Genomic DNA, 24,668 nt, shown 5'->3' on the forward strand with positions numbered 1-24,668 from the left:
CACTCGGGCGGAAGTGATTTAGGACAGCGCTCGACGTTCGGTAGTTTACCCGGATGTTTAGATAACACCGCTCGCTGTGGCGATGCATCAATGCCAGCGCGCGCATGGTTTGATGCGGTGCTCGCATATCGCACGTTTGGATACGTATAGAAAAAAGCGAGAAAAAAATATCGGCAGAACTGGGGAGAATTAACGCAAATTATGTCTTGTGAGGTGTCCCAGAAACGTTGTTTTCGATCAATCGATGCTTGCGAAATAGATGCGCTGCTCGTAAAGCTTGCAGTGGCTACGCGGGAAAGAAACGAGCCTTTCAACTGTAGCTTAAGGCAATGATCAACTTGATACCGGTTGTTGCTACCGTTCCGGAAAATCACTTGGGCGAAGTGCGAGCACACAATTCCGAAAGAAAAGCGACGCGTCATCTGAGTTTGAGAGCCTCGGTGAGTCACTTCTTTTATTCAATTGTGATACATATTATTATTAGTTGAATATTGCTTATTAGGATGATGGTATGAAAGATAATCGATGTATGCTTGCTGAGAATATACTCGTTCCTACACAAGAAAACTTACTATACCTTACTAAATACCTTTATCAATTCTAGTAAACGGTGATTAGGAATAGGAACGCTCAAATAATGGTGACTGGACTTAAGAGAATCATGCGTGATGTAATGAAAGCTATTATTACCATTATCACGTATATAGCAGTGGCAGGCATTTCACATTAAGCGTGGAGCACCGAAAGCGTGTGTTTCTGTGTTCCCGTGCTACCCTTTTGGGACGACTCTTTGTAGATAACCTGGCTCAGGCATTCAGAGTAAAGTGTTCAAGTGAGGTTCGAGATTTGTCCTCATAAACTCTGATCATGTGAGCTTTTGCTTTACTGCAAAAGCTCTTATGATATTACAAAATCGGCCGACTTTGGCGGCGTCCTTGTCCGCTGCTGCCGGGGTGCGTAAACAATATCGCGCAAAATGAGAGAAAAAAAAAATACCCGGGATCGGGTGGTATTGAGAACCAGGCACTCTGAGTGGTAGTTGGGTATTCTATTGCAAAGAAATGCTCATGCTTGAAACTCCCTCACAAAAGATAATATAAAGGCGCCACGTCAGGCAAAGGATTACGTTGGCATACGTTATATAGTGTGGTAAAAAGAGTAAAAAAAAGTCCCATAAACTAAATAGTTCAACCCGTTTAAAACTTCCAAGCCATTACAAAAGACTCAGCCATTCTTACTTATCGTCATCAGCCATGCAGCATCAACAAACTGCCCATATAATGTCTTAAAATGTGTGACGAGTACCTTGCTTCTCCGCAGAATGAAAAATAATGACATCGTGGGGCTTCGCTGCTACACAAAAATTACGATTTATGGCGTAGCGGGTACCTTGCAAGCGCACTTGCAGTTCTCTCTCTTGCCTTTCGCTGGTAGTGTGCTGAGGGTGCCGCTCAGACCCGGTTTTCTACAGCGACGCTATATAAGGCTAAAGGCCATTCCATCCGTGTGTGTGCAAATAGATGAAAAAAAAAAAAGCTTCCTTTCGTAGTCGAAACGGTAAGCACATGTGCCAAGCCAGACAAGACGATGCATATCGCGGCAAAAAGGCGCGCTGCCCAAATGGAAAATATGAAAAAAAGAAGCGCACGCTAAATTGAAGACAGACAATCTGTACAGACACTTAGGATTTCGTTCCAGGGTGTGTGATCAGTTATGGTTCAAACTTTGTTGCCACCTCCAAGTCGTGCTCTGATGTCATTCACTTTCATAGAGCGGAATGGCTCCTCAATTGCAGGGGCGAAGCTCCTTATAACGGCACCAGTTCGTCCGTCGTAGCCGTTGTAGTATGTAACATGTATAACATTTTGATCTTCAAAGTAGTGCCAGTGAGAGATAACTTCTGTGCGTTGTTGAACAATAAAAAAGAGTGATAGATTTACATGCCAATGGCTGCCAAAGGGGAATGAGAGATTGATTGATCGATATGTGGGTTTTAACGTCCCAAAACCACCATATGATTATGAGAGACGCTGTAGTGGAGGGCTCCGGAAATTTCGACCACCTGGGGTTCTTTAACGTGCACCCAAATCTGAGCACACGGGCCTACAACATTTCCGCCTCCATCGGAAATGCAGCAGCCGCCGCCGGGATTCGAACCCGTGACCTGCGGGTAAGCAGCCGAGTACCTTAGCCACGAGACCGCCACGGCGGGGCGGAATGAGACAGGAGCATTCGGCTTTTAGTTAACGCACATGCTGCGATCCCCATTAACAGATAACTGAATGCAGGAACAGCGCAACCTAGAAGTAGTTACTTCTTAACAACAGAAGCGAAAAAAAAAACAAGGACAGAAAAGAGCGCTATTCAGTTATGTCCTACCAACTTGCCCAAGTTTCCACGCTTCATAAGTTCATTTCTAGTACAACGAACTCTTTTTCTTGTTCTTTTGTTCCAGCGCTCTTTTCTGTCCTTGTTTTTTTCACTTCCGTAGTTACGAAGTAACTACTTTTAGGTGGCGCTATTCCTGCATTGAGTTATGTCCTACCAACTTGCCCAAGTTTCCACGCCCCATTAGTAGCCATTGGTATGTACATAGAGCACTATCTGACAAGATAGGGTTGGTACGTTATACTCGCTTGGCGTAACCTTCTTGGTTTTAGAAAGGTATAGCGAGCGTTGGGCCGCAGTGTCATGAATACAGTGAACTAGTATATACCATGAACTCGAGGTGGTTAAAGGTGGGAAGTAGACCCGAAGCGCAAGCCGTAAGAAAGTGTGCGTATGCCAACTCTCGTTTAGTCCTTCGAATGTCCGCTGGATGGCGGTGCTTCTCTATGGGGAATATATGATGAAAATATGCGAGATGGTGGTACTTGGAGTATTGAATAGACGGACGAATGGACACACAGAGAGATGCATGGATGGATGCATGAACGGACGCAGGGGCGGATGCATGGACGGATGCATGGACGAACGCAAGGATGGACGCACGAAGAGACGCACGCACTGACGGGCGGATGGACGCATGGACGGTCACATAGACTGACGCATGGACGGACGGAAGCAAGAACGAATGGACGGACAAATGCTTCACCCCACTCTCCATCATTCACTCCGTGGATATGCTGCCATTTTTTTTTTCATTTTTGAATTGTAAATGGATCCTTGAAGTAAAACTGGGACTACTCACACTGGCTACAGTATTAGGAAGTTTCGGCTTTGATGGTTAGCAAATTGACGCTGCACCGAGGTTAGTGCATGCAGCTAACTCGGTCACCAGCGTCAATTTCTGTGCTCATTAAAGCACCGCAGGCGGGCGCTTTTGCATTAAACTTCGATATGAGTGTGACCTGACTCCAAGATGATTCTTCCTTTACATCACAGCACCGTGCAGTACAATAGAAGGTGCTGTCTTAGTTGCGTAGGTGGAACGAACGCATGCATCGACATGATGTGTGCATGAAATTGCCGTTTTCTTACCACTTTATTAGAAGTACACAGCGTTGCCTGCTGAGATATGTGAATTTTAGCATCGCGTGTGTGTAGGCAAGTGCTGCTAGCGTTTTGACTGTGGCACGATTTGCAAACATCGCGGTTATACAGGCTGCTATGCAGCTTCTTAAAATACCGTCCGGATAGATTTCATCCAACGCTGCGGCCTCTCTGTAAGCCTGCTGGCCGCCTTTCCTCGCCAATAAATTTCTACTCCTCTCTCTCTCTGCGAGGAACCATCGCAGGCGAATCCGGCACGGAAATAGGCCCGACACTCGTCCGCCTTTTGTGGGACGACGGGTGTGCGTGCACGGTTCGCGTGCCTCGCGTGTCTCGCCGACGATGACAGCTCGCGCGCGCGGTGGCCCATGCGCTGTTAGCGGCGCATGCGAGGGAGCTCGGCGTTTTCTTCTTCATCGTCTTCTTCCTCCACAGGGCCATCTCACTTCTCTGCGGAGGCAGCTCGCGTGTCAACAAATGCGCCGGAGAGACGAGCATAAAAGAACTCTTCCTTCCTTTCTTGTTTCAAGATTACTCGCTCATCGTGAGTTTATTCGTAAGTTGTTTTAGATTTTATTTTTGCTCTTCTCCTTCAGTACATGATGCATTCAGCGGAACAAAAGGGAACGAGAAGGTTATGCCAGGTCTGAAATGTGGTTTTTGCGTTGACGCCTGTAGGAATCCACTGCCTTTGCAAACAGCTTAGGCGGTTTTATTAGCGTTCCACTTAGTTTTTATTTAAGTTTTTTTTTAATTTTTTGACACAAGTTTTAAAGTTGCGTTGCACTGCTCTTCCAGTTTTTTGTGTAATAAAGAAGATGAACGAACTCATGGGCGTTGGTAGGATTTTTTTTTTTTTTGTAGAAGGCAGTGATAGCACGTGTTGCGTCACGGAGGTGGGATCGGGACATTTGTCTTTTCCGTTTGTGCGTTAAAGTGTGTGTGTGTGTGTGTGTGTGTGTGTGTGTGTGTGTGTGTGTGTGTGTGTGTGTGTGTGTGTGTGTGTGTGTGCGTGCGTGTGTGTGTGTGTGTGTGTGTGTGTGTGTGTGTGTGTGTGTGTGTGTGTGTGTGTGTGTGTGTGTGTGTGTGTGTGTGAGGGAGAGAGTAAGTGAGTGGAGTTATATAGTGAGTGAGTGAGTTGGTTGTGCTTTCGCAATTTTGGTAACAATTGCGCGCTTCAATCTGGCAGCTCTTTCCAACCAACGTGACTTGCATCTCAACCTCTGTCTGTGCTTTTATGCGTGCTGTTATCTGTGCCCCATGCAGCTATCGGCCGTAGGGAGCACTCGACGCACGTGCAGTGAGAATTAAAAAAGGACTGTGGAGTGTGTGTGTGTGCTTGTATGCTCGGGGCTGGTCAAAAGCTTTCGGTTTATGCTGCCATGTAGGATTACATAGCATACCACCCCTCCCTCCATCCTTCCCTTTAACGTCGTAAGGAAAGTGCAGTCTAGACACCTGTCCTGAGGATACGACTTCACTTGGTGTTTTTAATTGCCGATTGTATGATATTTAGGCGCTTGTAAAGAGAGCGCACACTAGAAAGAAACCAAAACAACGATATGTGCGGTCACCCACATGGTCGCCCTCGTATCGCTTCTCGTATCTTTCATGTTTCTACTGAAAAAGCGACTTTCGTCCTATGCTCTGGCCGGTAGGTGGGCGTCGTGCGATACTCTTCCGGTTCGTGCGCCCTTTACCCGCCACGTACATTTCGTCGTACGCGTCTTGCGTACATATTGTAGGAACGCATAATAACGTGCACCTACTGCAAGCAGGGAGCGTGGGCGTCATCGATATGCCTACGTAGTGTTGGATAGCGGGTATCTCAGCCTGCTGCCTCTTCCACTCAGAGCTGATAGATGATCTGCTCAAGGGTACGGTAAGTTGGAGCAAGAGTTACGTATAAGGTGAGCAAAAGCGTTACATAGTCGACAAAGGGGCCGAGAGCTCGCGCTGATATGCGACGACGACCCGGGAATTCCGTTGCTCGCTCTCTTGGTCTCCTCGTAGGGCTCAGGCATTTTTTATAGCCATGAGATCTGTTGCATCAGCCAGTAGCTCCAATCTGACATCACCGTCGGTCAATTGTTTGTATCGGACCAATGGATGAGAGGGCTTGGCGCCCGCTACGTGAGTACTTGGCGTTGCTTACATAATGAGCACCACGCGTGAGGTGCCACGTGCGGCATGAAAACGCGCCGTGGTCAATGCACGTTGAATCGTTCATCTCTCCAATGTTGAGGCTGATAGCATGAGACATTCTACGGGCTTGATCATGATGCCGACGTAACAAAGCTTGGCTGTGAAGATGGGCATACAAGAAGGTGCCTTGTGTTGTGGGGTGTCGGAGAAGTATCGCGTAGGTAAGCCCGATAAAATTGAGGCGTTTGTTTTCTAAAACAGTCAAATGCACTTTAAGTTAAACTGAGAAAAGCGCACTTTTTTCTTACTGACATTATGATTGGACCTGCTCAAACTACTTTTTGCCAGTATGTTCCTCTCCCCTAAGTACCACAAATCTGTAATGTGGCTAAAATCTACATAGCCAAATATCGCCAGTATTGTGGAGCAAAGTTTGTATTCGGCTCATATAGGGTGAAACAGTTAATTTGAACATGAATTAGCTCGTTAAATAAGTGTAAAATGGTCCAAATACGTGGTATAGCAATATTTTGCGATTTAATTGACATCAAACTTGTGCTGCTTCCGTTGCTGCCGTGATTCGACTCATAGGCGTAATAGCGATTACTAGTCTCTAAGAGTGAGGGGTCCTTCCTGGCAAACGAGGCACAATTCTGGACTGTCATCAGTGTTTTCTTGTTGCTGGCATCAATAGAATAGCTTGAAAATTGTTCCAGTTAGTTTTATGCTGTGACATTTCCGACCACTTCTTCTTCTTTAGAGAATAAATAGACGCCCGACATCTTTATTTCATTCCTGTTGTATTTCAATTGTACCGTGTTGCAGTGAACTGAGGACAGAATACTGTTGAGCTAAAGCCAAAAACAATCACTTAGATGCAAAAAGAAGTAATCAAGTCAGCTTCTTACCCTTCACTGTCGAGTTTTGTCCCTGAACATCTTGTCCTTAGGTAAGTGTCAACTCGCGCTAGAAAACCTAATTGTGGAACGTAAACACGATAACTAAGCTACTAAGACACTACTGAAACATTTTGGGTGGGACCATGTTGGTTTTTTCAATAACGTCTGTTGGCGCAGTGCTGGTTTCATGAATGTGGCTCCCTTTGATTGAAATAGTTGGAGTACTTGACTCATTTTTTTATTATAAACTGCCTTTTTGGGCTCATGTTACAATAAAGGATTGTCCCATTTCGATTATAACTGTTCAAGAAATTGAAAATACTTAAGCATGCTCCACGTTCGACAGAAAGTTGGCCTAGTTTCAGTTTCTGCATTTGACTCTTTTAGAAAAAACAACGCCTTCAATATTTGTGTAAAGGCCGATGTCGCCTGATAAACGTGCAGTTGTTCTTACGTTGTGTGCTGCTTTCGTTTTTGCTCATTATACTGATGAGACTGAGCGTGCAAAGCATATAAAAGCAACGTGCCTATCATTTTGTATTTAAGATGTTCTCCAATTTAGATCTTCAGAATAATAACAAAAAAGTAAGAGTAATAGTCACAAACAGTGAACGTGAGGCACAGTCCCTTTCGATCATATTACACCTTCCTTCCATTGCATACCTCAACAAAACTACAGACGTCACAGTTGCTCACTTTTTCACTCGACTCCTAAAGCTTATATTTGCTCTCAAAAATTGATATTAATTGCATACCCAATGCATATGTGTCTACAAGTGAAACTAAGTCTGGAAGCCAGCTCGCGCCAGCCTTTATAGTTTTACACCTATCAAGGTCATCCTGTAGTTTCACATAACATTTAGGCTTCGTTTTCTGTCGCTTGCTTAGGCTTTAAGTAAAGTGTATTTTGTCTTTACATTGTTATTGCGCACGGATGACTGAGTTGCTTTAATTTTCCGTGTTGCCTCAACTGCCTCATGAGAAATAACACCCGCATCCTTGATGGCCGAGTTCTTGTGACGCCATACAAATTTGTATACTGAATGCGTGCTTCCGTGTTACGCCTCCTGACTATGTAGGCGGCCCCGAGCACAGCCGACCTTGCCAAAACAGGATCTTTACAACACATATGTCTCACCAATGACTATGATGTTGAGATTCTTTACGCCAGTGTCTTTGCTTTGGCGTGCATTGCATAGCAGCAACGCCAAGTTGGAAACGAAGGCGTGCTCTGGGGTTCGTCATTCGCGCCGTGCCGAATCGGCAAGTGGCACCATCCGCGGTCTACTGCGCATGCGTCAACACCTTGGCTCCTTTACGCACATTGTGATACTTCACTACCAACCGAAGAAAAATTGCTGCCCAACCGACAACATACACGCTCTATACGTACTGTGCCACTTTCTTTCTTTCGCAGCTTTCTATGGCATCGCATGAACAAAAACCATCCCCGGATTCAGTTGAATATTTGTTTCGCATCACGCTCCAGTAAGCACCATCAGAAAGGAAGGATATGCGTTGTCTCTGGCGCCCCCTAACTTATTCGTTTGTTTTGTGCATAAGTTTACTTTCCTTTTCGTGGTCATGCATGCTTTCTGCTTCGGAGAAACTGTCCATAAAAAGCGACGCGCAGAAAGAACAGGAAAGACATCTGAGAGGCTCCGTCTCATTCGTGAAAGAAAGCGGCACATTTAACAACCCTTATTTCTCGATGACGCAAGCCTCCCGGTGCGTTATCGAGGAGAGTGTGCGTTAACAGATTGGTCCCTATAGTGTGTGTAGCAGCCATGACGATGGTACCGCTGCCGCAATCGTATAAAAAGCATTTCTCTTTCGCGGGTTACCACGTATTTACGTAAAAGCGACGAGAGCTCGGGCAACTCTAGAATCGGATATATACAAATGCACTGGCACTTTTTTTTCTCTCCTTTTGTTCGAAAGTGACTCGTTGAACTTTCGAAATTTCAGACATCAACCTCCGCAAAATAGGGCTTCTGCTCAAATTTTTAGGCTTCTGTTTACGAGCAGCCCAATCATTCCACCCATGACGAAACATGCTTTATGGTTTACAGTTGTCTTTCTGCGTTTGTTTTTACTTTATAATTTGGTCCAATATGGAATTATGCCTTTCAGATGAAGCTTTATAGTTGTGTGGCTCACGAAAACATCCACGTTTCACGAGAAGACCATTACGCTATAATGATCAACCAACCAACCCACCAGTTATTTCGATTGAGTCCTGAAGCTTTACGTAGCACAACGGCAATATAAATATGATGCACGCCGAGGACACCGGAAAAATTTTGCCACGTGAAATTCTTTACTGTGCACTTTTAAAAAAACTTTTTGCGACACAGCGTCTTCATTAGAAGACGGGACATACATTTGACATTTCTGTACACACATCCCAAACAAGAAACTAGAACACTATAAGCTAAGAGAAATCAGTTCATTGTGGTGGCTCATGGGTTACAGTTCTCGGCTGCTGCACAACAGGCCGTGGTTTCGACCCCGGCTTCGGTGGTCGCATTTCGATAGAGGCGAAAAGGCCCGTGTATCCTGTGCGATGACTGCACGTCTAATAACACCAGGTGGTCAAATTGCTTGAAGCCTGCATTATCGCGTCTCTCGTAATCATATCGTAGTTTCGAGACGTAAAATTCCAGATACTAATAGTAATGAGAAATTAAGCGTTCTGGTTGGTTAAACTTTTTTTATATCACTTCTAGCTGAAATAGGTTTCTAGACACCATCGCTTCTGACGTGACGTTGAACGTGAAGTGTTTCAGCAGGCATAATAAATTTCTAAGCGAGAGCCTCAGATGCTTCATCAAACGTGAAAATTAATCGGTGTCCTGTGTCGGCGGCGCCAATCCGGATGATTAAAACAATTATCACGCGATGACGTTACACGTCACATATCATCAATGTTTTTGACGTCACATAATGACGTCGTCGCATTATGCCGTATACGTTGGTGAACTCTGGGCTGATCACGGAGGCACTAAAAAACCGAGCGTGGTGGCGGTGATTTTGGGGGCAGGGCATTTTAGGTACAGAATGCTTTGGGACAGTGGCGGAGCAGGGTCAGTACATCGATTGATTAAAGAAAAAATTGTTTTTGCTTTCCCAACGTGTTAGCTGACGGACCCTGTCAGTTTTCTTTTTTTTGCGACATTAGGAATGCGCAGTGTTAGCATAAAACTGTAAATAAAGTGGGTCATTTAATACTGTTCATAAAGCAACATTACATACAGACTGTACAATTTTTACATTATTTATATCACCGTATTTAAAAATAATGACTGTTAAATACAGAAGCACAGGCTTACATTTTAACTTGCTTTAAATTTGGTCTTCAGAACATTGGTATTATATTGTATCAATATTACACATTCATTGGATGCAGATCATAATGCGGGTTGCATAATATTTAGATGAACCCTTCCCATAGCTTGTTGTTTTATATCTAGCACCCATTGATAGGAGGCTGCCATGTCAGGGAATGGAACTTACGCCTTTTGGGCTGAAAAACACCCCACCTTAGCCGTTATGTTACTACAATGTACGCAGAATTTAGAAAGGAAGATCGAAAGGAGACGAATTGGAATAAGCTAACCAGGACTCGCCAGGTCGTGTACTCTTGATTTGGGCAGATGGGAACGACCATATAATTCCATCTTTACTAAACATTTTTCAAGTCGGCACTTCACATGCCATTATGGGATCACCACTACACGCAACTTGTGCTAAGCGAACATTTATAGATCCACTCCTTGCCTTGAATTTTAAAGGTCGCTTACGCTCATTTTTATTTTCATGCTGATGTTTCTTGCTAGACTTTGACAAACAGCATAAGCTGGTTTATTTTAGTGGACAGAAACGAGCACAGATGACATATCGCTTAGTAAGGAAAGCGCAAAGCATAGCATCGGTGCTTTTGTCCACTATAAGTCGCTAATAACTAGATCGACATTCTGTCGCCCTAAGCTTCATTTTTTGCAGAGGTGTTATGTGATCTGGTTTATATGCAGGGATTTTCTATATATGGCCCATGTAGCCTATTTAGGCTACTGAAACTCTGCTCTCTTATTAAGATGAACGATATCGATTTCTCAACACAAACAGTGGCCACTGGCGTCGGCGGCGTCAAGATGAGTGATGCGAAAAAGCGTCCCATGGGGGCGTCATGATTAGACGTTAGCATATGAGTTAACAAATTGGTGAAGCTCGTGAAGTCGTCGTAACGTTGATGTGAGATCACTTAACGTGATGCCATATGATGACGTGATCCCATCAGCTTCGTCGCTCAAAGGTGGACTGATCTCGGAGGTCATGAAAAAGCCAGGCGAGGCGTAGAAAGGTTGCAATACCCGCGATATTGAAGGCAATTACAAACCCCGTTGCGGGGCTTTTCAGCCTTTGGAGAAACCGATGTGAGGCCGTAGCTGCCAATTGCCGCCGGCGTGCTTTGTGGCCGATACTGGGGAGAATGAGACGAGAGATCCTCGCGTTCCTCTCCGAAGAGCTTTTCTTCCTCGGGGAGCAAGAGTTTCTGCGGCATTGGTCGTGCCCTTTCGTCAAGGTGGAACACGAAAGGACACAGCTAATTTTTCGACCAACTTGGTGCTAAGCAGCGCCCGTTGAGTTGTTATATATGATTTCATTTGTTACAAATTGTGTTTTATTTGGATCTATTGTATCGTTATACCCTTGTATTGTGATATCACATTGAATTTTTGTGTACATGTATGCCAACATAATCATGTATATTAGAGCAAATGTCTTCACTGTGACGTAGTGATGTTAGTCGTGAAATATAGATGTGCAGAAGTGTATGTGCCCTGTTGCTGGAATGGTATGAAGCCTTTGTGTTCTGTACATGCTGTAAATAAACTTTTTCTAAACTAAGTGCAGAAAGCTTTCGCAGTGAGGCGGGAGACAATATATACACTGAATTAGATGGAAAATAAAGATGACTTTCAACATATAATTTTCTTAGTTGGATGGAAAAGGAGTTTTCTTACGAGTCTCCCATGCTGAACACGCTGTTCACAGTTCCGCTTCGCGCTGTCCATAACTATTAACAGTTGACAACTGCAGTAGAAAGAAAGCTGTTTCAAGGCGGCCACATCGCTCGGATCACGCTAACCGCGCGGCCGTTGGTCGTCGAAGAGGTCGCTGTCTCCTTCCGGTTGGTTCGCATGATTGACGGTTTAAAGACGACGCAGGCAAGACGCGCACTGCACACTCCCCGCAACAGACGTCGAGGCATGAATTATTTTTTTTTGTTCGTTTATCTGGCTATATGCGAAAGACCCGGAAGGTTCTCACCCAGACGTACATACGGCTTACCTCCAAAGACCTGCGCCTTAATCGTTTCCTTGAAGTTAGTATTCAATAGCCGAATGGTGATCGCTACGCAATGACAGATTTATTAAGGATATGTGAGCATCCGTAAGCATATGAAACCTCCAAAGTTTGGTTAGACCCAAAAAGTTCCTTTTTTTATTTCCGCATGGTATAGTCACGGAATCGGGCGTACGCCTGCATGAGAGAGCCAACGGCTTTCTCAGTACGCATTTATGTTGAGTGAATGGAGAATATATAAGGAACACAATTTGCAACTTCAGTTTGTAATCTCATGTGTAGATTTGAGTAAGTGATGTTCGAAGTGTTTTTGAAGTTTCCTCGATACAAATAACTGCTTCAGTGGGCTCAGTAGAATCACCGGATTTTATAGTGAAGCAAACACACGGTGGTGCAATGCTCAACGGTAAAGAATGAAGCTCACAATTCAACCTCACCAAAGATCTTCAGATGCATGTATCTTTTTCGAACCTTATATACTAAAATGAAAGCAGTTTCAGTTACAAAAAATAGCTCAAGAAAAGAAGTGACCTTCATCAGTGTACAAAGAAAAAAGGCGGTTGCACAGAATGTACGAGGCAATATTGATAAACACGAAAACCAGTTTCACCGCAGTTTGGCTTGGCGGTTGCCTAGTCGGTGGTCGATTTGAAAAATAAACCAATACCCAGGCACACAACAGGCTACACTCAAAAGTGGCGCTAAGCGGTGATTTTTCAACAACTTTTCCACCCCAGCAGCTGGAAATGCGCCAGAGTGGCTGTGGTCGGGCGGAAATAAGTTTCTTGCTCCTTTCTGTAGTGGTATCCTGCCTGTCCGCCTTCCGCGCAGTTTTGAGCTGCACTCAAGCGAGTCTTCACTTTGATGGCGGATGCAGTGCAAGAACCGTTTCTGTTTAGCGTTCCTAATTGCTGTGGTTTTTACCATGTCGGTGTACTCGCAGCAAGAGTGGTTATGTCTCACTAACGTGATGTCAACAGGATGGCGAGCTGACAAAGTTCGTTTAGCTTAATATTTTCGCAAGTCTTCGAGGGCACCGAGACACATACCGAATGTAAAAAAAAAGCAGACAGAATAGACATCCACTAATAGATAAAGACCATTGAATAGATTGTGTACATGCAGTAACACATTTTTTTCTGCTTACAAGTAGCAAGCATGGGTTGCATATTCAGTTTCATTAAACCCCTAGCATTGAAAGATGCTTCACTCCACAAAAAAAAATATAATACTCGTTTTGAAGAAAAGAGAGAAACAAGTCTGCACTTATGAATCAAGCGTTGCCCCGTCTATATCCTTAAGTCTCCAGCTGTGTGCCGGTGCACTTTAGTATCCATTCATATTTGAAGTATGAATTCTCGCAGCATTTACACAATACCATAAAAAATGCCTATAGCAAACGTCTACTACAATATACCGGAGTGAAAATTTGGAATGGCATACCGCGTTATATAAAGAATACCCAGAACTTTTCCAGATGATTGAAAAAATACTACTTTGAAGCAATTTTTTCTGTTTGAGTTGACTGATACTTTAGGTTGTAATTTTTCATTATGTATATATATATTGCCCTTTATGTGTTTAGTGTTTTCTTTGAAAGATGTTTTCTTTGAAAGATGTTTCAATACCCTTGTTTTCTATATTAAGCCATATAAGAGAACTACTATTGATACTTGCAACTACAAGTATCATTCTTCAGTTCTGTACGCCACTAATCACCAAATATTTGTGTGTGCTACAAGTTATGTACTTTCGTTTTTTTCTATGTTCAATCGAATTCATGGGACTGTTGTTAGCAGATAAACATTACTTCTTGTATACCAAATTTGAATTGTTTACTTCTGTTTAATTTTTAATTAGAACTATTACAGATTCACTTATGTATAATTTCAATGGGACCCGCACTAGCCTTTGGCTATGGGACCATACAGTTTGTGCTTATTTTGTATAGGATATGAGTGAAATAAAGATCATTGATTCATTCATTCATTCATTTCTGAAATCACAGCATCGACTCCAGTCAATCGACTCGTTCATTCAAACGCCAGTCACCTTTTTAAAAGCACTCGCTGCAAATACGTTCACTCTCGTTTCGCGCAGCTCTAAAAGAGAGATTACATAAACATTCAACTCATAGTGGTACCCAGTCATCTATATTGATGCAATAATATTTTTTTAAAAATATGGCTACTAAACATCAGTTCACTGGAAAATTAAAACTGCAGCGCTAAAAGAAGATGTCACACACTTGGTGCTCCAACTCAGTCTCTCCGTGGCAGCTCATATATTACACAGCAGGATACAGGAACTACGAGAGGGGATTTTCCTGTCATAAATTCATGTCGTGTGCCTTGGTTATGATTTCTCAGATCTATGACGTTTATCCTCTAATTATCAACCAGCTTTCCATTGAAAAAGTTTTGCTAGGCGCGCACGGACTCTTCTCAACAAAAGTAAACCACAGTTGATCTTATTGGAATAATTGTTTAGGCAAAATATTCTTGCAAAGTTATGTCATTGCATCACTGGATATTCCTAATAGGACCCAATGTTGCTCAAGCAAATAAAATGTCTTTCCGCAAAGGACATATCACAAAAAACAGCTGCTTTAGCAGGCTTGAAACTTGGCTACGGCAGTGGGTAAGTGGGGATGGTAGGTCCTAAGAAGGAAATAGAAGCAGAGATATAACCTGCAGGAGACATGGACATATTGAAACGCCTGAAGACTGCGTATGCCCTGTATTTCCCTTGGCTTAACACATGATATAGTTGTTAGCAATAAAAAATATTACAGGAGTAGTTCATGTGTATATAAACAAGTTTCGCCATTTAACCGAATAATTACGGTCTCAATCAAAAGTAACGTGCCCAATGTGGAATGTTTTCTGCCGTGTATTCCATCTTTTATGGGGTATACAAGAGTGGCTTCTAACTCCTTCCATAAAACAATGTACAAAAAACCTGACATTTGAGAGCTGGATGTTTTTTTTTTCAAATACACGCACATGCTTTCCTAGAAATGTCTGAACAAGGGTCTCAAACGCTCATAAGTACGCAAATATACTTTATGATGTGTGGCCAAGTAAACGCCTGATCATAATAGTTACATGCAGCTTTATATTTTCAAATCCAACGAAGTAATACTTTCCCGTTTAACGTTTCGCTTACTTTCATTTTCCAGAGTAATGAAGACCGCTGTACGAAAGTGGAATCTATACAAGAGACACACTTTATGTAGCAGCCATACGTGAGCGCCTCGTTGAGGCGTTAACTCCTGCGCTCTGCTGGCAGTCAGCTTCATCGTATCAGGAAGAGGTTACGTACGGAACGGTGTTTTAATGCAGGGGTATTCAGTTATTAGGAAACTACGCCCTGGCGCACCGTATACATCAATAAGTATTAGGCCAGGACTAGTCTATGGTAATTGAAGTCCGGATTTATTTAAACACAAGCGCATTTATTCGAATGCTTTGCTTATCTTTGGGCATAGTTCCGTAGCTGTAGAATCATAGTTCTCTCGAATAATGTTGCAGTAACGGGTAGCCGTCATGGTAAAATAGCATTGGCTGAGAAAAACTTCTGCTTTATATAAAGACAGTATTCTTTGTGTGTGACAATTCTCTTCTTTTTTTCCGAGCCGATAAGATAAGCTAATAACGATAAGCCGATAAGAAATAGCAAAACAAGCGAATGAATTTGAGAGGTACTGGATGTCGAAAAAATTTGTTTCTGACAGGATTGATCTAAACGAAATAACAGTGTGAATCGGAAGTGGTGTTTCAGAATGAGGCTGCAATTCGCCTATACAAAGATCTCTAAAAAGAGATAATAAAGTACCCTCTGACACGTGATATATGATTAAGCAGCTCACACTCATCTTTCGAAAAGCATTGAATCGTACTTTTTATCGCGCTCCATAATAGTGAATGTGTCCCCCAAGAAAAAACAAATAATTCAGACAGTTAAGATACGCTGTACACAGTACCGACACGAAAGTAGCAAGAAAAAAATAGAGCAAACGACAAAAAGAAAAGCACTCGGACAATGACCATATGGTACGAACAGTACCACTCACCCAGTTAGAACGCAACCCAGTAGGAAAATACGTCCTGTCCTTGTCACAAAACACTCCATGGCTGCAGACTGTGTGGCCGACCGGGGCAATCCTTGTCTAAAAAGCACCACCACTTCGCCTCAATACCAAAATGCGCTCGGCTCGCGTCGCAAGCCACCTTTCCTTTCGTTCTTTTTTTTTTTCGGTAGCAACTCGGCGGTCAGTCAAACTCACACCACCTCATACTGACTGCCACTGCTGCTGTCGATGTATGCGCTAAGGGGTCGAAGCGGTCCCTTCAGCGGGTCTCGGCGTCACGATTCCGCGAGGTTTCCGATCACGGCAGGCTATCGACCACGCACAAAGGCGGCAGCCGAGAGGTGCTTGTCCTCGTGTAGGCAGTAGTCGTCCGACTGAACTCCAACCCCGTCTTGTGTCTTTTCGGTTTCGCCTGCGGGCGGGCGGCCGGCGGTGGGGGACGCGGGAAAGGATGAAACCGAAACCGCGGACGCCTTTCGGGCCACGAAACGCACACGTCACCGAACCTTACGTGCTCCGAGCGACGCGATTGGTCTTCACTGACCGTTTTATAACGGACCCCACCACGTGACCCGAAACAAAGGAGAGGAGAAGACGCGCCAGACCCGATCCCCCCCGCTGGAACGAAACCCCCACTGGGTCCCCCCTTTCGCGCAACACTCTCGTTCGGCGGCGGGGGCCTCTCTCGAAGAGCGCGCGCGCGTCTTTTCTTCGTTCTTGCTTCTCGTTATTCGCGAGCAAAGTAACGAGAAAGCAGAAAGGAAAAGGAATCAAAACCTAGGGGCGTGTTTGACGGCTGTCTCGACCGAGCCCCCGGTGGTTGAGCTGAGAAGACAAGAGCGGCATGACGTTGCGTTGTGCGCCCCTGAGCGGGGAAGGGATGCGAGGGACGTTGGAGCCTTGGAACATTTTTGTTCGGGGCAAATCGATGTCCGCAGTTCTCGAACGTGACCTGATCGAGAATAGTTATGCTAGGATTACTGGTAAACAAAAGACGGCCCCCTAGTTAAGAAGACGATGACGAGCTGAGCTGTCGGTGTTCCGATCGTTTCCTTCACGTCAGTGCATTGTTGTGAAGAGACGACGAGTACGAAGAGCCTCTATAACGTGACCTCTCGCGTCAGTGCTCACGATTTCAAAGCGTATATAACGGTTGGTTACGACGGGGTTATGGCCAACCATGGTTATGGCTACAACAACAAAAAAAAACATTTGTAATAAACAATAACAAAGTTGTTCGTCTGTCTGTCTGTATGTATGTATGTCTGTCTAATAAACAAGACAACCTCCGTTCTGTTTAGATACATATTTTATTTTTCGTCTTGACAGCCGACTAATTATAATGTGAAAATTGCGAGTGTAAACCGCAGGTCGCTTTCACTATTATTGCATAGCACACGTCAAGGCGAATCGTGTATAATATTCAAAGTGGCGCCGATTGGCAGTGGCCGACACGGGCATCAACTTTCCCCTCACCACGTCGCTCTGTATCTGCTTTCAAATCTTTTCTTCATGGTTATACCTCGTGTATATTTTGTCCACAAGGATACATTAAAACAGTGTGGACCTGCCATTTCTTGTGGCCATTTGTTTTGAGTTCGATAATCTTCAATAAAAGTACTGTGTAAGAAAGTGACAAAATCAATGGTGAAAATAAGTAGCCTTCTTGAGATACTCATCACGCCACCTTCCGCAGTTTCTACGTTGGTTTTCTCATGCATAGGCACGCCCGGCTGTTATCTTAAAAATCACGAAAACACTTCGCACTTCGCCGATGCTATTACTACCACTCCCGTCTTTTCTGACCTGAATAAAAGTGAAGCCCCGTGAGTGTAACCTATTCGTTTTTTCGTTTTGTTTGTTTTTGGTACTTATGCCGACAGTCATGAAAGCGTGAAACTAATACTAGCCTACAAAATATTCGCAGAAACGCAACACTGTTTGACATCTCACCACTAGTAAATACAACACAAAGAAATCAAGAACATCAGGACATTTCCATCAACTTTTTTTGTGTGTGCTGTACTAAAGAGCGGGAAAATGTCAACAAGAAGCAGTACCAACAAGGCCAAGATGGAGTTCTCCTCAAGAACCGCGCCAAGCAATGCAGGCAAAAACGACTGTACAAGCGTTACATTAACTTTAGTGTGAGGTAGTAGCCATAAGGTTCAATCCGACGAACTCCCATGCCCCTCATCAATTTTAAGTTCGAAGCACTTAAGGAGACCTAACTATCGTGTGCTGTCGTCAACGCTAGGCGCAATGCAGGCAAAGCCACATACATCGCATAGCCAGCGCATGGCACCTTAGCCACAATTGACGTTGAGCTGTCATGACGGCTGTATCAAACGAGTACATATGGAATGTTTATAAAATTGGGTAGGCCGCACTGCAGCCACTATTGACGTGTCACGAAGATTAGCGTCTATTTTAAATGTACAGTTCCGACACCTGGTGTAGCTCTGTGGTAGAATGCTAGACTACCACACAGAATGCGTGGGTTCGATTCCTGCTGGGAACCTAAAATTTATTCTTTCTAGTCGTCAGGGGGTCCACACTGCCTATATCAGGTTTTTCGTAACACTGAAATTTTTTCTATGCCTTCGTTGGGTCGACGATATACCGACGTCGGGTGTTGCTTAACGCCCACGCGTTAAAATTTCACGTGTTTCTTCTCGACGTTCCTGGGCAGATATACTAAGTGTCAATCACATGTTGCACATACCCGCACACAAGCGGCACATACCCGCCCGTGGGTATGCGCCACTGTCTGGCGGAAAGTTTTCGATGACGCACGCGACGGGATTGTGACATCATTCATGTCTTGACCAGCCTGTCATATTTGTGAAACTATCTGACCATCCCATGCTAATTTTGGTTCACGCCAAGCTAAGAGGTGACCACGAAAGCACCCAAACATAAAGACAGACAGACAGACAGACAGACAGATAGATAGATAGATAGATAGATAGATAGATACGCTCAAAGTAGCCGAAGTTCGCTATGAAATTATTTGCATTTAAAACTGAAAAGAAACGAAAAAGGCAGCCCAGTTCTGCACTTCCTTCAGGCTTGAAACCACTGGTGAGACGCTGCTTTATTTTTTATATTTTTTTAATCGAGACTCGTGCGTTTAGTCAGTAAGATGCTGTAGCTAGACAGGTAGTAAGAGCGTATTCTGTATTTGAAAACAGCATGTCCCTCACACATTTCATCAAAATATCCACATTACTGTTAGCTTGCTGCTCATTCTGCATGAAGGCCGAGAACGATAAAGAGATATATATGTAAACGAAGTGATCCCAAAATACCTGGTACTCCGCTAGAGCAGAATAATAAAATATTACAAGCATAGACTTTCCGCGTGTCTTTCTTTCTTCCTGCTTCTCTTTTTGTAACGCTATTTTAGAGCATTCTAAGTTGCTAACACGCCACAGTATTACTTCATGGGACTAACGGTTCGGGAACGCAACTAGAGTTGTATATCAAAAATACTGTTGCTGTTTTTAGAGCACAACCCTCCTAAACAGCATATCGACGTACACATTGGTGAAAAAGAAAAGAGCGAAGGTAATCAATGCCTGATGTCGTAGCTTGGACCGGTAGAGGCTACGGCAGTCTCGAGCTGTTTCTCACTGGGACTGGAGATATATTGTCAAAATAAAACGTGTTCGCTCTGCGATGCGCTAACGCTTCGCAGGGAGGCCAGCGGTCGTTTATCGCGACACGTACAGTGGCAGGGCGGCGACTGCATGCCACAGAAGTGCGGTATAAGGCGCTCTTACAAACCTCGCCTCACGTCGGGGTTCCTCGGCGGTCATGTCGAAGGCCAGACAGGCATGATTTATTAAGGAAGCGCAGCCATGAGTGCAGCGTGCGTGACGGCATTCGATAGACCGACAGCGGAAAAAGAGCAAAGCCGTGACCAGCGTTCAGTTGTCATGGATGCCACGTAGAAAACTTGTTGTCTGTTTGCTCCTCGGCCCATCAAGGTATCATTTATCAGACATGCTGGCAGTTTGGTTAACTCCCGCTATCTATACTATCCACTAGTTAATTATTATACTGCTAGTTGAACACTACATGTGTCAAAATGAGAGAGCTAAACAACACATCAATAATTATACCTGTGTACGATCCCCGGCTTGATATGAACTCAGCGGCTGGGAAGGCTACGCAACTTGCACATCAGCGCGTTAGAGGTAATTCATTCGCGCATTTCACAGCTGTAGTGTTATGGCGTTTGCGACCTTTCATTTAAGGGTAGGTAAGCTACGAAATAAAGTCGCCATGTAGTACTTTTAATACAGGTACAAATACGATTCTTCAATACCATAGGAGCATAGGATCCCAAATTATCACCAGTCCTTCGTCTCTACTGACGGTTGTTGAAGGGTGAAACGGCGGAACGCAGCGGCACCTCTCACTGTCCATAGCTCAATCCGGACAATGTTGGATCAACTCAGACACAGCTGGGTGATTATTCTTCCTTCGTCATTCCCCACAATTAGGTAACCACCACTGAAGATTTACATTACCAAAAATAAATCTCTATGATCTCTTGTAATGGGCAAGTGCACGAAGTTTTATTATCTGTATTTATTTCATTGTGTTTTTTTACAATTTTGCTACTGATGTGATCTTATTTTACTTATTTTCAATTTGTTAGTTTCGCTGCGAAAAGTCATCAGTCATTAGGATTCCAAATCCTTAATGAATGAATGAAAGTATGTATGTATGTATGTATGTATGTATGTATGTACGCATGCATGTACTTATGTATGTATGTATGTATGTATGTATGTATGTATGTATGTATGTATGTATGTATGTATGTATGTGTATGTATGTGCACTGGTTGTTCATTTCTACTCATTTCGCGCATGGCTCACTACAGTGTTTCACCGCCTGGCCACGCACTCCACACAGGTAGTTAACCGGGGAAGTTAACCGGGAAGGGGCACAACACCGCTATTACGATGGTTCACTTACCGGTACTGCTAACGTAGGTTGCATTCTTTCTCGGATCTGGATCATGGCTTTCCTTGCGCCATTCATGCACTCAGCTGTAAGGGTCGACACTGTCTGCCTCGGTGAGCATTATCTCGCTTGGCGCTGCTGATCTTTCTGATCAGGGTCGACAACGACCCACCCGATGCTAGTCCGCTATTTCTAGATGATTTGCGAAAGAGCATCTCGGCTGCTTTCAAGGGATGTCCTACGGATCACGTGTACCTTTTTGGTGACTTTAACTTACCCGATATCGACTGGCCCACTTTATCATCGCCCTGCCGAACTTGAACTGATTTCATTAACCTTTCGTTGGATTTAAACTTTTCACAAGCGGTAAATAAACCGACACGCGCTACTAATATTCTAGATTTGGTGCTAACCACCGCACTGATACAATAGGCACAATCGAATACTGTGATGGTTTTGTTGACCACAATCTCCTGCAACTCAACATCCACAAACAGGTACCAAACATAGGTTCCATGGGTACGAAGTTCATTCGTAACTACAATAGAGCGGACTACAGAGGCGTGAACAATGAATTAGCGGCCTTCTTCCATCAGTCTTTTATACAATCGTTCTTTCTTCAGTCTGTGGCTGAAAATTGGCTTGCACTTAAGAACAAAATGTCAGAGTTGGTGGACAGGTGTATATATATATATATATATATATATATATATATATATATATATATATATATATATATATATATATATATATATATATATATATATATATATATATATATATATATATATATATATATATATATATTGCTCTTATATATATTGCTTACTATAACAAAAATCCCTGGTTCAGTTTATAGCTGTGCAAACTGCGAAATAAAAAGAAGCGGTTCTACACTGCAGCCAAACATTCATCCAGTGCGTCTTCCTGGGAAAGGTACAAGACATGCCTGAAAGAATATTCATCAGCGATAAGTTCCGCCAAAAACAAGTACTACTCACATGACCTACGCTCCCTCTTGCAGTCAAATCCCCGAAAGTTCTGGCAAACCATATCTCCTGGAAATGAATCGTGACAAATCTGTATTTTCAATGACAACACACCACTAACGGATGAGCAATACTCGCACGAGTTCGACAAACTTTTCTTCTCGGTATTTACTAAAGAAGATCACCTAAATGTGCATGCCTTACGTTCCAGATTTAGGCCACCTTTACATGACACCAATAACGGTCACTGAGGATGGAGTTGCGTGTCTCATGAATAAGCTTAAACTACCAACATCGGCTGGTGTAGATAATTAAAACGCGAAGATATTGAAAAATATCCTACCGCTTTCAAGTGAAATACTGTGCAGAATATTTAATCAATCATTGTCGACTGGACACCTACCTAAAGACTGGAAGTGAGTGAGTAACAACTTTATTAGTCGAAGGGGTGAGGGGTAAGGGAGGCTAAGCCACGAAGGCTGCCAGGCTGTGTTTCTCGATGACTTCTTCCGCTCGTTTCAGGACCCGTGTCTGGATGTCTATGTCGTTGCTGGAGAGAAGGGCCTCCCATTGTCCCTCGGTGGGGGGTGAGCAAAGGAGGTCGGCGGGCGGGGGATCCTCCGGGCAGCCCCAGAGGATGTGGTTCAACGAGGCAACGTTGCCGCACAGGCAGCAGCGTGGATCGATGGCACCTGGGTGCATGTATGAAAACACGAGGGGGCACGGGAAGGTGCGGGTCTGTAGGCGACGCCAGGCGATCTCGGACCGCTTGGGAAGGCTGCTGTGAGGATGTGAATAGAAATATCGCTCGAGGCGATAGTGCTGAGTGATGTCGTGGTAGGTGACCAGGGGCTCCGGCACCAGGGCGTCCGACTCTGAGTGGCCCACCGCTCGGTCGACGAATCCTCGAGCGCGTTGGTGAGCTGTCTCGTTGCCGGGGTGACCCGAGTGGGCGGGGACCCAGATCAGTTCTATGCGGCACTGCTCATCTTGCTGCAGTAGGGGCCGAAGTAGCCGTAGGGTGGTAGGCGAGACGAGACCTCGCGCGAAATTCGAGATGGCTTGTTTCGAGTCGCTGATTATGACGCTTGCGTCAGCCGAGGTCGCGGCCAAAGCAATGGCCACTTCCTCCGCCTCGACGGCGTAAGGCGTTCTGACGGTGCCAGCCGTGATGGTCGGCCCCAAAGGAGCTGAGGAGGGCGACACGGAAACGACTACGAAGGCGTCCCTGCGTGCATTGTATCGGGCCGCATCTACGTAGGCGACGGCCGGGTGGTCGGCGTACTTTGCGTGAAGCATGGCGGCACGGGCTTGGCGGCGAGCGTCGTGGTGGCCCGCCAGCATATTCTTAGGTAGCGGCTTGATGTAGAACGCCGCTCGAATAGCATGGGGTAATGAGACCAGATCCGGAGGGTGGGAGGAGGTGTCGTGGCCGATGGAGGAAAGGATGTGGCGACCGGTCGGCGAACGGTAAAGGCGTTGCACTTGAGCGGAGCGGTGAGCCTCAATCAACTCGTCGAGCGTGTTGTGTACACCCAAACGGAGAAGACGATCGGTGGACGTGTTGGGGGGAAGGCCGAGGGCAGTCTTGTATGCCCGGCGGATGAGGACGTCAATTTTATCGCGTTCCGATTTTAGGAGACGTGTATAAGGAAGGCCGTACGTGAGGCGGGAAACGACGAAAGCGTCGACAAGGCGAAGTAGATCGTGTTCTCGCATGCCCTCACGCCGCGCACGGACACGGGCGAGCATACGTGCGGTCTGCTGCACCGAGAGCGAGAGCTTGTCTATGGTGTGTGTATTATGGCGGTTGGACTGTAGGATCAGCCCGAGCACGCGGAGATGCGAAACGACGGGAAGACTGGAAGATTGCCAGGGTTATTCGGGTATTTAAAGCTGGAAAGAAAAATCAACCAGACAACTACCGCCCCATTTCCCTAACTTGCATTTCCTGTAAAATGCTAGAGCACATAATTGCATCGCACATCTACCGCCACTTGGAGACTAATAATTTCTTTTTCATAAATCAACATGGATTTCGTAAAAATGTGTCGTGTGATACGCAATTGTTGGAACTTACTACTGACTTGCACTTTAACATGGACAACAATCTACAAACCGACAGCATTTTTCTTGACTTTTCCAAAGCTTTTGACCGGGTTGCCCATTGTCGATTGTTTTCCAAATTATATTCCCTCTGACTGGACTCTGCTAGCTTATCTTGGATTAAAAATTTCTTATCATCTCGCCATCAATTTACTGTAATTAATGACTGTGTGTGTCTCTTAGCTGATGTAACTTCCAGAGTCCCTCAAGGTAGAGGTCTAGGCCCCTTACTATTCCTTATTTACATTATTGACCTGCCCAATAATGTTTCCTTAAGTATTAGATCGTGCGCTGATGACTGTAACATTTAGAGAAGAATAACATCTCCCGAGGATCACCACATCCTGCAAAGTGACATTAACCTTATATATATGTGGTGTCAAAAATGGCTCATAGTATTGAACTCCGGAAAATGTAAACTCATTTATTTCACCCGCAAACAATCTAACTCTAATTTTTCCTACGTCATTAACAACTCTGTCATATCTCGTGTTCAGTAATTCAAGTATCTAGGGATAAACTTGACTCACAATCTTTCATGGCACCCCACATTACCGCTCTCTGTGCTAAAGCATCACAAACGCTTGGATACAT

General features: G+C 44.5%; 1 protein-coding gene across 1 annotated transcript in view; it reads right to left on the minus strand.

The window, feature by feature from the left end:
* LOC119170331 (salivary peroxidase/catechol oxidase-like) overlaps positions 1 to 16,501 on the minus strand; it is a 117,192-nt gene extending 100,691 nt beyond the window's left edge. The window contains exon 1 of the mRNA XM_075876834.1: positions 15,982 to 16,501. Coding sequence (XP_075732949.1) covers positions 15,982 to 16,040 — 59 coding nt within the window. The 5' untranslated portion in view covers positions 16,041 to 16,501. The remainder of the gene's footprint in view (positions 1 to 15,981) is intronic.
* Between the last annotated feature and the right edge of the window lie 8,167 nt (positions 16,502 to 24,668).

This window comes from Rhipicephalus microplus, chromosome 2 (assembly GCF_043290135.1).
Source record: "Rhipicephalus microplus isolate Deutch F79 chromosome 2, USDA_Rmic, whole genome shotgun sequence".
Classification (NCBI taxonomy): domain Eukaryota; kingdom Metazoa; phylum Arthropoda; class Arachnida; order Ixodida; family Ixodidae; genus Rhipicephalus; species Rhipicephalus microplus.